Raw genomic sequence first — 12,744 nt, forward strand, 5'->3', positions numbered from 1 at the left:
TTAGAGGCAGGTTTGAGGTGTGGGCCTGAAAGCAATATCTGAAACTTGACAAAGCTGTTAGTACAGCAGTTCAAGTGGCCTAAAATATAGATCCACTGTCTCAGTGTTAGGGGACAAAATATGAGCGAAGGAAAACGCAAACAGAACATTGTTGCTCTCGGGTCCCTGCTGAATGAGTCAACTCAAAAGGGACAAGATGTCAAGGGACTGACTGTTTATCCGTCTCTTTGAAATGGCGTGATGAGGGAAGAGGCAGGTCAGAGACGATGCCATGATTAGATCCATCACCAAGAGGCCCCTCGACTACCCACCAGAACAACATTGTTGGGTACTTTGAACTAAATAAAAATGTTTGGACTGTTAACTGGAACTTAGCTCAAGAGGCGTAATGCGACCCATTTTGTGGTGAGGAGTTTAAACCCAGAGTGAGTGAGGCAGATTGGAGAAGAGAGGGCATCATTTGAGTGTCATGAGTGCCGGCTAAGAGGATTTAAGAGAGGGGGGGGGGGGGTGTACATCTTGTTCTAGACCACAATGCTTAAGTGGAAGCACAACTGCCACTTTATGGTAGTAAAAGAGATGTTTTATTATAGGTGTGACACATTCTCTAATTGGCTCAAAAACATTCAAATGACTTCAGATGAGCTGCCTCGCAATTTGAAGTTGTGTTGCAAGCTGACCAGCATGGGACATCACTTAAATAAGAGAGAGGCTCTTTGACAAGTGCTGTTTTTAAGATCCCACTATAGTGACTATTAAAGCGCTACACAAATTAGCCAAGAAGACAGTGTGTTATTTGAGCCGTTTACAAAGTAGCAAAACTACTGCCAAAAACGACCCATAAGTGGCCAAACAATGTATGATATTAAAAATCCTACTCTTTCTGAATTCACATACACACATGAATCTTAACCACATATTTTTGTGGAGCCTACTGCATCACTGTTCTCAATCAATAGCCAGAACACAATAAGTAGCAGTAGAATCTCGCAGAAAAATACGCAAGCGAGATAAACTGATGTCCATTGAAACAATTTAAATACAATCAGTAACAAGTGACACTAAAGCGTGGGGTGGGAAAGTCAATGTGTGTAAACCATGCGAGTTCCACACCATAGGGCGAAACCCCACACTGCTATCCCTCCATCTGCACTGAAGATACACGTGTGCACATAGGCTATGCCATAGTGTGGGGTATTAAAGCATTAGAGCAGGGTGGGAGGCTAAATATAGCCTTGGAACCTGTTTGCTTATAGGGCAGCCGGATTTTCCACACGTGATACCGGTGCTTCGTGCCGCTGTCCCTGGTCCTGAAAGTATACCCGGGACGGTGAACTGCACAATACAAGCCGCTTAAAGTCTGGGAAAGCACAAATTCGCATACGGAGCCTGTGAAGTAAAACATGCAATAGAAAGTGCGTTTTAAGTTCAATGCGGGTATGCAGGATGCAGATATAGTTCGATACACACAAAAAAATATATAACTGCAATTCCCCACAAGCAACAGTGCGAGGCGCATGTCTGATGCGGGTTCAGGGAAGAGAATGGGAGAGAAAAAGAGAGAAAGAGTTTGATTGATCATGTGGGCTATGGGAGCCTGCTAGAGTTGTCGAAAATTGCTGCATAGACGCCCATTGGGCACCTATCTGAAACCCACTGAGTCCAAACCATGTTTCTGGTCAATATAACCACAATTCACCGGATGTAAGCAAAAAGCCGGCGCTGTTAACACACCGTTCATCATTCTTCCGGGTTGGACTTCACCGGTAATCCACAATCACATCAACTTACCGCAGTCCTCACACAAGATCTTCCCAACATCCTTTTTAAGGTTCTTTACACGCGTGTCCCGTGGCGCAAACGATGCTTCGAAAACCAGGGGCTCGTCAGTGGGGTCCATGAAAAAAATGTACTTGTGGTGCTTCTTCACTTTGGTGCACGGCGCCTCGGATCCAAATTCCCCCACGGTGACGAGCTGTTCTCGCTCCAAACCCCCGCTGTTCAGGGGCCACACATCCAGCACTTTGACTTTCACACGGTACCGCTCCGCGGAGACGTTCACAGGCGTAGACTGCACCTTGCCCTCGATCACCACGGCGGATTTGTAAACCTGGTCCTGCAGGGAATTCAAACTCGGGGAGTAGCAGGCGAATGAGACCCCGATGACCAGCATGGATAAATGTACTGAATCAAGCCTCATGCCGCCTGCTTTGGCTCGGTGGTCGCTGGTCGCGTTGCGGCAGGGCTCTCCCGGCAGCGGGGCGATGCAGCTGGGTTAAACGAACAGACGGCGGGTAGGCTCCAGTAGCACGGCAGCGCGGCAGACCTTGCATAAGTGTCCATGCCATCGGGATCCGCTGCTTCTCCGAGGGCTTTCCAGTGGGTAAACGGCGGCTTCGGGATTGGGGGGGAGGGGAGGGGAGGGAGGGGGGGGGGGTGAACCGCGGGATGACGCTGGTTTTCAAATCCGGTCGCTGCTTTCTGCGAAAAATAAAAGGCTTTGCCGGCGTGGGGCTACACGCGAGGAATTGGCGGATTCTCTCCCCCCCCCCCCCTCCAGAAATGCCCCCCCTCACCCTCCCCCAACCCAACCTCCCCACCTCCCACCCCCCTTATGCTGCCATAGTAGCCTTAACTGCAAGACGACGCCACTCTTATCTCTGCCCAAAAAATGCAGTGGTGGGGTGCTGCTATGATGGTCTCCCTGTATCATCTGCAGCGGAGGGGAAAAGACGCAAAAAGGCTGCACTGAACCATACGTTTGGTGGTCCGGTTGCAAAACATAAGCCACGTTGAATGCCAGTGGAATGACAGAATATTTCTGGTTCGGCAGCTACAACGCTGATACGGCGCCGTCCACAGTGGCTCTCTCCCTCTCTCCCTCCGCCTCCCCGCAGACGGAGAGAAAATGCCGATCGCCAAGGTGCTCTGTCAACAAACAACCCCCCCCCCCCCCCCCCCCCTTAAAAAAAGCGCAGGATCGGAGCGCTGAGATACCGACGGACCAATAGGCCGACCTCCTCTCTCCCGAATCGCAGTCCGTCAATCACGCCATGGTGCTTTTTCAGCGGCGAGCTCACGTTGCAATGAATCAAACGAAAGCCTAAAATCCATGACTGCTTCCTCCCTCAGAATCGCATCTCACTACTGCCGAGGAATTACTCCAATGAGCAAATAGGTGGACGTTGAAAACGCGCCCACGTGTGGTCCAGTGGGCCTGCAAAAAAAAAGTAATATGGCTGCGATGACTAAGGCTGCGAAACCAATTTCAGATTCTCCAAAAGACTACATTATATCCAAACTGCTAAAAAAAAAGCTACAATACTGGGTGCAAGTTAGAGAAACAAGAGGCACTTAAGGAGAACATTCAATGAGAATAGCCTTCCCTGTATATTGATTGTGTTCACGTGACATGGCGGCTCTGAATGAGCTCTTATCTGAGGGACTAGACACAATGTGTCTAAGTGTGTAAAAGAACGGGTCACCATCGATAAGAATTGTTTTACGTGTAATTGCAATGGTTGCCGTTGCCAAATATAATGCGGATACAGCACGATGAACTGGCAGCCTTCACAAAGAGCGACATCTGCTGACCACAATCTCTGAGCAACTTTGCACAAGCACGCTGTCGGTGTTGCGGGGAGGCAAAGAGCACATGGACTAAATGAACAGGGCACCACATCTGAATCCTGTCCAATAAAACGTTTGTGTGTGTGTGTATTTAATGTGGCAGTCTCAGAACACACCAAAGTGATCTTTAATCTTTAAAAACACTCGCGTCGGAACTGGCCGCTCTCCGTGGTGCTGAAATCCCCCCAGGTCTATACATTTCGCACTTCACACCCCTGCTACAATGTATACGAGGTATACAAACATGTGCCAGCGTACAGTGTGACCCGAGGCACTCTCTCCTGCAAGAAGAAGCCGCTCACTTCCTCCCCTCCCTCCCAGTTGCAAAGACCGTTGCCCCAACCGGTTACCGTCAGAAGGATAAGATGCAGTTCCTCAAAAACACCACGGGGAGGCGCGTTTCCCCCGAGCTCCCCCCCTCCCCTCCCCTTCCCGAGGCTGCAGTGCGTGTTGACATCAGAGCTGAAAAGCGTGCGCCGTTGAACTTGTGCATGTGTCGCCGTCTCACCGTGCCACGACTCGACCGTTTCCTTTTCCATTTTCCGACGAGCGGTTCGCAGGAGCGGTCCACGGTCCACGGTCCGGTGTCGACTCCACGGGTCCTCTGCAACCCGCGGTTTGTGTCTGCGAGGCGCTGAACCACTACAGACTGAGCGGTTTATTAAAAGGTAGGGTTTTTTTCAGGATGGCGTGGGGAGGGGGGGGGGTGGGGGGATGGGGGTCGTTGGGTTCGGAATGACGCTTTATTTGCATGATACCCGCAGTGTCAACGTCCGTGCGGCGTTTACGGGTCCTAACGTGCAAACCGAGCATGTGTGTCCTCGTCCTCGCAGACAGAAACACACAAGACAAGGCTCGAGAGAACAGCCGTGCGGCTGAAATAATAATGGAGCTGCGTTTGGAGCAGCGCCACTGCATTCCGGTGTTGGGATGTAGGGCAAAACTTTGTGAGGTGGATCCCAGCGAGGCAGCCCTTTTATAAACGGCGACGTTTAGAGCATGACATCTGCATCGGACGCGGCTTCGGCATCCGATCTCAACAGATTATTACTGATTTAAAAAATATGCTCTTTGGGGGAATGGATTATTCAATGGAAAGGTCGTTTGAGGTGGCACTGAGACATGTAGGTGCGATGAGGCCAAAATGTAACATGGTAAGGTTTTGGATTACAAAACTGGATTATATTATAAATGGGTAAATGGCCATTAGGCCCCAAGGGAAAATGGGATATTAGATTTTACTCAGGAATAGGCTTGCATTGGTAATCCATAGATCATAAGAAAAACACATTTTCTTAATCTAAAATAAAGAATACATTAATTACTTGTCTATTTTGCATGCATCCATACTTTTGGTTACCACCTGCTGAGAAAAAAACAGCACGTCACGTCAAGGCTATCGGCTGCTGAGGTGCACCACTAAACAACTAGGTTTCAGCATTAGTCATCACTTTATAGTTGAAAAAAATGCTATTTCAATTTTTCTCTCTACGAACGAATTAAGGTAACATTTTCAACAAAAGGCCATAGCCTCAAGTGAAAGGCACGCGCGGGCGAACAAGAAGGACAATGTGCTGTAAGTGTCACCAGCACGCGGACAGTATTTTCAGTATTTTAAGTGACCAAGGAAAAAGTATGTTGTGTGAAGCCTATTAAAACTTGAAAAACTGTGTGGATTGGTTCCTTTTTTGGAGTACGCATGAATGCGAAATTAAACAAGCTCTAATTTGAAAGCACTCACCTTCGGCATGACTATGTGACGACATCATCTAAATAACTAAAAAAAAAAAAAAAATCTGAGTGCATTTTTTTTCATACAATAACATGCCCACGCTGTACTAAATATGCACAAAAGCAGCTCAGCAACTAAGGGTCGGCGGTCGTTTGCAGGCCTATCTAACACAGATGCATCCAATTAGGCCTCTCCCTCCTGATACGCTGCTGTGGGAAGGGGAAAAAAACTGCCGAGCAATTAACAACACTTGTCGCTTATTGCGATGGCAGCACGCCGTCAGTTGGCCTGCAGAATACTATAGTATTATTGAATCATAAAGTACTACGAAAAGCGGACATTTATCTGAGGACACACTGAAAAAAAAGGAGTCTCCGGGCGGTAAGGCGTCATGCATCCCTTTGGCTGGAGAGACAGGGGAAAAGGACGGGACTTGGTGGTTGCTCTAGGCCGATGATTAGAAATTCTGCTTTTAGTTTGCTTCTCGTGAGCGCGCGGTCGGGGTACTCGTGCTGCAGGACGCGTGTTTGGATAATATAGTCCATGGGCTACTAAGCATATTGGTGGAGTGGTTTTAAAAGGTTTTTGATTTGACTTATTGAAACGTATCTGAAATTACTTGAAGCCGACACCGCTACCGTTCCCTGAAGGACTTTGATGTTCCAAAAAATGGTTTGTATCTTTTAATGGAGATTATGCTTGTACGCATATTTTGCGATGCGAGTTTTGCATGCCTAAATGTTGTTAAAAACAAATAAGACGCGTTAAAGAACCCTGTTTCGGTCTTGGCAATACTGCACTTTATTGCCATGCCAGCAAATCACATTTACAGTCGTGAAAGAACCAATTCTCATAAAACCTGCTGATTTCTGCTAGTTAAGCTAAAAACAAATTAGATAAATAATCTACATTAATTTTAATGCTTGTTGGCCTATGCTCTTTTAAGTGCATAGAGGAAGTAGTTATGAACTCGATAGCTGTGGGTCTACAGGGTTGTTAAATTATTTGTTATTTAATTAGGTTACTAGCATAATACAATGCAGTTAAATTATTAAAAGAATATCTGTTCTGATTAATTGAAGGGATTTCATGGCTGTGGCCTCCTGGCTGCGTCCTGTCAGTTTAGTCTAAAGAAAGCATTGAATACAAAACCCTTAAAATTATAACATGTATTTTTATAGATTTATAATTAACTATTGTGATCAATTGCCACAACTTCTTACTGTGTGTGCGTGTGTTTATATCTCAAACGCCCCCAGACATCTGTGCTGTAAACTATCCAGTGTTCCGTTGGGTGCAAGTATTTTCAACTTTTCCTTAAACACGGTGAGACCAACAAGGGTCCTTCCCTGTAACTATGAACACAATCTTTTTCAGAAGCTGTTTTGACGAATTGAAATGTATTTAGAATCCGCGAAATGCATTTCATCACCTTTCAGCCGCTGTTATTTCATTTTTTTTTAAATTATATGACTTTCAGCTAAGTACATAAATCCGCATAAGAAAGCACCCCGTCTTTGCTCTGCATTAACCCCCCCCCCCCCCCCCCTCCTCGCTTAACTTTTTCCTTATTTATTTTTTATTTTTTTGTATACCTTTTCTGTGTAGATCTCGCGAGAGTTGCAGCGTTCGCGGTAGCTGGCCGTGGCTTTGCAGCAGACAGAGAGGGAGAAGGCAGGCAGGCAGGCAGCATCATGGCGGACAGAGACAGTGGTAGCGAGCAGGGAGGAGCAGCCACGGGCCCGGGCTTCGGCTCCATGCACCCAGCTACCGGAGGGGCGGGCTCTGCTTCCGGGCTCCAGCACGAGACCCAGGAGCTGGCGTCGAAGCGGGTTGACATCCAAAACAAACGCTTCTATTTGGACGTAAAGCAGAACGCGAAAGGCCGCTTCTTGAAGATCGCCGAAGTCGGGGCCGGTGGAAACAAGAGCCGCCTCACTCTCTCCATGTCCGTGGCGGTCGAGTTCCGCGACTACTTGGGGGACTTCATCGAACACTACGCCCAGCTGGGTCCCAGCAACCCGGCGCTGGTGCAGGACGAGCCCCGGCGAGCCCTCAAAAGCGAGTTCCTGGTCCGAGAGAATCGGAAATACTACATGGATCTGAAAGAGAACCAGAGGGGACGGTTCCTGAGGATCCGACAGACCGTTAACCGCGGGCCCGGTTTGGGATCCACGCAAGGCCAGACGATCGCTCTTCCGGCCCAGGGACTTATTGAGTTTCGTGACGCTTTGGCTAAACTTATTGACGATTACGGCGTAGAGGACGAGCCCGCGGAGTTGCCCGAAGGGTCGTCGTTGACTGTGGACAACAAGCGCTTTTTCTTCGACGTCGGCTCCAATAAGTACGGCGTGTTCATGCGCGTGAGCGAGGTGAAGCCGACGTACCGCAACTCGATCACGGTGCCCTACAAAGTGTGGTCCAAATTTGGGAATACGTTCTGTAAATATGCCGAGGAGATGAAGAAGATCCAGGAGAAGCAGCGGGAGAAAAGGGCATGCGAGCTGCAGCAACAAGAGGAGCTGCAGGCGGACGACGACGGCGACGAGGATTGATCGTAGAGCTGTCTAAATAGCAAGAGTAATGAAAAATAACAAGAGAAATATAATTAAAAACTCTACTGTACAAAGAGAGAAATCTAAAGATTTAACTGTAATGGTTTAACTCCAAGGGAGCATCACCCTCAATATAAGAAACCTCCACAACCAGACAGTTATGACATGTTGTCACTCATCGCTGGATGTTTACCCCCCACTTATCCACCATTAATACAGTAACCGGCTGCTAAACAAAGTAATAACATTATATCTGAATATTGTTTCTTACTTGACAAACAATATTGAACGGAGTGTTTATTTCCCTTATTAACGGACAACTTTTGTACCAGTTAAAGCTATTGAAAAGAGACCGATAGAGGAGGAGGAGGAGGAGGGGGGGGGGGGCGGCAGTCTGCAGTGCTCAAATGGGATTATTGCAGAGGACCATTTCCTTTCCATGTGAGATATTGACTTCAGCACAAATCAGATGTTTTTAATTTTCAAAACCAAAATTCAAGAACTCTGTTAAAAGGTCTGTGTACTTGCCATCCTCTTTACCTTTTTACCTGTGAGCAGAGATGTGTTTACACATAAATTATATGAGGGCTAGGACTGCTATGGAAAAAAAAAAAAACACAAACTAGGCTAGATGTCATGCAGTATAAAAGGACCACATAGGCATTTTCATCAAATGAAACGAATGCTCTATCCATCGTGCAATATGCATTGCATATAAATCAAATATATATTGAACTGGTCAATGGCTCTTGATGACGTTTGCCGGAGGCATTCAAAGAAATATTAATATTGTAACTTTTGTTTTCAGTTGGAATTATTGTCATGCGGATGGATATATTATAGACTACCTTAGTGTCTGGTTGTTAATGCAATGTGTTCATTTAAAAAAAAAAAAAGGTACTAAATGTGTAATCGATAGAGGAAATGCAGTCAAAACGTGTAGCAAATGGCTTGAATTGCAGATTACTTAACAAGACAAACACCCTTCATAATGTGCTGATTGGTCTGGATGAAAAATAATCCAAAACTGAAATATTTCGTGGTCTTGTTAAGTCATAAAAGTCCAAATGGTGCCAAGAAGTGCTTTTGCTGCATGTTACTCTGCACTAAAATAGATTTCGTTGGTTTTCCCCAAATATTGGCCCAAGGACTCTTCCATATGTATCTTTTCTCTGCCTGTAGTGTACAAATCTCAAGTTTGAGTACTGCGTGATTTCCATCCAAAGGCTCGGTGTAGTTGTAGTGGAAGTTGTCTTCATGGCGCAATTTTTTTTTTTTTGTTTGTTTTAAAGGTGTGACCCTGCAAAAAGTTATCAAAAATAGCGCCATCCCATTAGGATGAAGGCCCCACACCCCCACTGGTGAACCTTCAGCAGTGGGTTGTTGAGTTTGCCTGTCCTCACAAAGTTTAACGAGCTGACGGTGTCAGCCTCGTCTGGGGGGGCACTTAAAGTGTGTGTGTGTGTGTGTGTGTGTGTGTGTGTGTGTGTGTGTGTATGAGCACATATATCTACCCGGTGGCGATGAGATTATGTTTTGGTCTAATTGTAAATATTTGGACTGCCACACGGAAAACCACTGGTTCCAAACCAGTTCAGTCGCATCTCATAGATGTGTGATAGCAGTTTTATAAACTCTGCCCGTAAACTCCAGAGACACCGGCAACAATCCGATATAGTGTCAGATTCACCTCAGCATTGGGTTATATGACTGCTCCCGTGTTTTAGATCGACTGGCAACCAGCAACTTAGACAGTCCTCGACCACCTATTTTTTTTCGGAGCGTCTGGTAAAAAGCCTGAAATGCTACCTGATGTGGGAGCATCCTCTTCAGCATACAAACAACCTGGTGCCTTACACACTCCGCATGCTTACGCGCTGGGCTGGTGCTTTGGATCGCTGTGTTTGGCTTCTCTTTTATCCTCCTTCCAGTTTTTTTTTTTCTTCTTCTTGTGTCTCAGCCCCCTTGTGTGCTAGCAAACGACTCGTGGTGCTAAAAAGGGTTTCGTAACAAACCCTAATTGTAAAATTTCGGACCATATTTTAACTTTTTTTTTTTTTTGCTACCTTCCTCCTTTTTCCTAACCCCCGTTCTCAGCCATCCGGGCATCGGCCTACACGTAAACATGGAAAGCGGGTGGTCACCTCGATGCAACGTGATGCAGAGGAGTCTGCTCTTTTACCAGCTAAGCGCATTAGCTGAGAGAGCTGGGGCTGGTTGGGGAACATCAGTAGTAGCCTGAAATAACATCGAGTATTGTTGACCAGCCCGCGGTGAAATGCTCGTTCTATGGCTTGCGTAGTTGTGTGTAAGTTGTACGTCGCTCATTTAATGGGGAGCAGCAAGCATGTCTTTTCTGTTTGTTTTGGTTTCCCTCTTTAGTTTGACCTTTCAGCGTTATTACACAGTCATTTGTCATTTTGGAACGTTTTCGCCCATTATTTTATTTTATTTTTTCCCCAGCAACATTTCATCACTGTGTGCAATATCGTATGTGCCAATGGTGGCAATATATGTATATCAATTTAAATATATGATTACTATTTGAAAGCACGTGGCTGAATTCCATGTTTATTTCTCATGAAGGAGTTGTATGCCTTTATTTGCACTCAACGCTCCATCCTGGAGGAAAATATAGTAAACCAAGGTCTTAACAGCGTGCTGGGTTAAGCAGTTCACATAAGTACTTCAACTTGAAATAGAACAATGTCACTGCAAGTATGCCTCTCTTTTAGGAAAAGACCCAACAATTGGGTTGCTGAGGGTACTATAAACACACAATAGAGTTTTGGTGAAAAGGAAACCTTATTTTAAAAAAAAAAAAAACCGTGAAATATCCATTTTAGCTTTTAAGCTAAGAAAAGGTGCTTCAGTCCGATTCTCATTAAGGTGTATGGTGAACTGTCTTCAGTGGTTGTTGTTTGTAGCACTTTGCTTTCCCGGGTATTGAAATGCCTGACCAATACTTGTTTCAGATGATCTCAACAAAGAATGTCTCTTATTTTTACTTTTAAGATGAAGTGTTTGATGCATTTAAATATAATTTATGTACATTTGACAAATTTCAAAAATAAATTTAATTTACCCAATGAGGGAGAATCTACATTCAAATGTATTGTTTTTTTTTTTTTCTTCTTTTGGTTCTAGTTGGAGGAAAAAAAACCTTCTCAAAATGTCCAATTCACTTAAAAGTGTTTAATTTTGATGTAGTGTTGTCCACAATGTCTGACTCTACATTTACAATGATACTAATTATTGAAGCTTAATTTTACAGCCTTTTAAAATGCAAATGACAAGTTACTGATGACTCATGTCTTAGTGATTTCTACATTAGTACTGTATGTATACTTCTGGGCTGTAAAATAAAGCATTACTTTGTTCTCTATCAACTCGACTTTGACATTTGTGCTCCTCTGTATACGATCGCTGTTCCAAGACATTTACTTATTGATCTTGATTCGACATAGCCAACTTTAAAGGACCCGGGTTAACAATCATTTCTGGTCAGACATTCTGAGGTTCTTTGTGTGAAATGATTCAGGCAAGAAAAGCAGGTCAGAGTTTATTAATAATTTTGGGTTAATAGCTCTTCGCAAGTTTGACATGTTTTAACTCGCGAGCCAAGAGTTCACAGGCTTATTAAAGGTGATCTGTACAAAGAGGATGATAAATGATGCTATTGGCTCAATATTAATAATAAGCTAAAAATGTTGCTAGGGTCGGCAAACATTTGAGAGGTGTACTTTTTTTCCTTTTTAAACCACCATTTCTCTTCGGGGACACCTACTGTGCCAGAAAAAAAAGATTAACAGAATGAATTGAGTTTAGTATTTCCAACAAACACCCACTTGAAGAGGTCAGAGTGAACGGCCTGAACACGCTCCAACGCATTTCTGCAGGACATTTGGGCCTTTTGGGTAAATCGATGGTCTCTCAGGCTCTTCGCCCTCCCACCAGCTGGGATGGGGAGGAGCGGGGTAAAAGTAACAAGGAGATGTGCTGAATTGAGATGGGCTCCAGTCCCGATGCCAACTCTTCACCCAAGATCCCCACACTGAGGATTGGTTAAGGTCATCGCAGCTTTGGAAGCTCAGTGCACTCTTTAGTCGAGAGAACTAGAACCCTTTTAAGTTTTTCGGTCATTTTTTGGTGCACAAAGGCAGTTATTGCTCACAGGTATATGCTACATGCAGTTTGCAACATGGTCAACGTGACCAGAGCATCCGTCTTTGTCACCTTTTTACCTTTTGTGTACCGTCACCTGCACACGTGTTTATTTGAGCCCTGGGGGTCACCACTTTCAGAGGTTTGCAAACGCTGCTTCTGAGTTGAGGACTCTCATTTTTATTATTCTTTCTTATTCAGTGTAATGCGCAGAAGCAGTAAGACGATGACGTAATTTTTGCAGGCTTCCATGATTCTGACCACTAGGTGGCGCCGTTTACCTACAAATGAGAGGATCAGCCGCAGAACGCATTAACGTGAGGATGAAACGTCTCGTCAGTTTTTTTTTTGACTAAGCTTCTTGAGCTTCTTATGACCTCTAAATATCATTTAGAAACACTAACTTCAAGACGGGCCACCGACATTTGCTAGATGGCCCCAAATAAACACTCCGGTGACCTAAAGTAACATTTATAGCGACTCGGCTCCTTTTTTTTTGTGTCACAGTACCTGGTTATTTCAAGACATCCGTCATGCACAAAGTAACGAGTCATCACTTCGAGGAAGAAGCGACGAGAAGCGTGGGAGCAATGCATGTCATAATGTGCCACACGAAGATACGCCTCTCCTTACTGCACAGACCGATACAGGAAATCCTCCACA

The 12,744-nt window shown here is 45.2% G+C and overlaps 2 protein-coding genes across 7 annotated transcripts in view; one reads left to right on the plus strand and one right to left on the minus strand.

The window, feature by feature from the left end:
* The window catches only part of nrg2a (neuregulin 2a), a 53,108-nt gene extending 50,709 nt beyond the window's left edge, over positions 1 to 2,399 (minus strand). For all 3 annotated transcript variants that reach the window (XM_037467583.2, XM_037467581.2, XM_037467582.2), the window contains exon 1: positions 1,792 to 2,399. In XM_037467583.2, coding sequence (XP_037323480.2) covers positions 1,792 to 2,200 — 409 coding nt within the window. In that variant the 5' untranslated portion in view covers positions 2,201 to 2,399. The remainder of the gene's footprint in view (positions 1 to 1,791) is intronic.
* A 1,738-nt stretch (positions 2,400 to 4,137) lies between these two features.
* On the plus strand, positions 4,138 to 8,539 carry puraa (purine-rich element binding protein Aa). Of its 4 annotated transcripts, XM_037467591.2 has the most exons (3): positions 5,769 to 6,034; positions 6,622 to 6,688; positions 6,971 to 8,539. In XM_037467591.2, the coding sequence occupies exon 3, from the start codon at positions 7,057 to 7,059 to the stop codon at positions 7,915 to 7,917; it is 861 nt and encodes a 286-aa protein (XP_037323488.1). In that variant the 5' UTR covers positions 5,769 to 6,034; positions 6,622 to 6,688; positions 6,971 to 7,056; the 3' UTR covers positions 7,918 to 8,539. The 4 variants fall into 4 exon arrangements, with proteins under 4 accessions (XP_037323491.1, XP_037323490.1, XP_037323488.1 ...); XM_037467594.2 differs by lacking the exons at positions 5,769 to 6,034; positions 6,622 to 6,688 and adding an exon at positions 4,138 to 4,298; XM_037467593.2 differs by lacking the exons at positions 5,769 to 6,034; positions 6,622 to 6,688 and adding an exon at positions 5,621 to 5,743.
* Positions 8,540 to 12,744: the final 4,205 nt, after the last annotated feature.

This window comes from Pungitius pungitius, chromosome 16, assembly GCF_949316345.1.
Source record: "Pungitius pungitius chromosome 16, fPunPun2.1, whole genome shotgun sequence".
NCBI classification, from domain to species: Eukaryota; Metazoa; Chordata; class Actinopteri; order Perciformes; family Gasterosteidae; genus Pungitius; species Pungitius pungitius.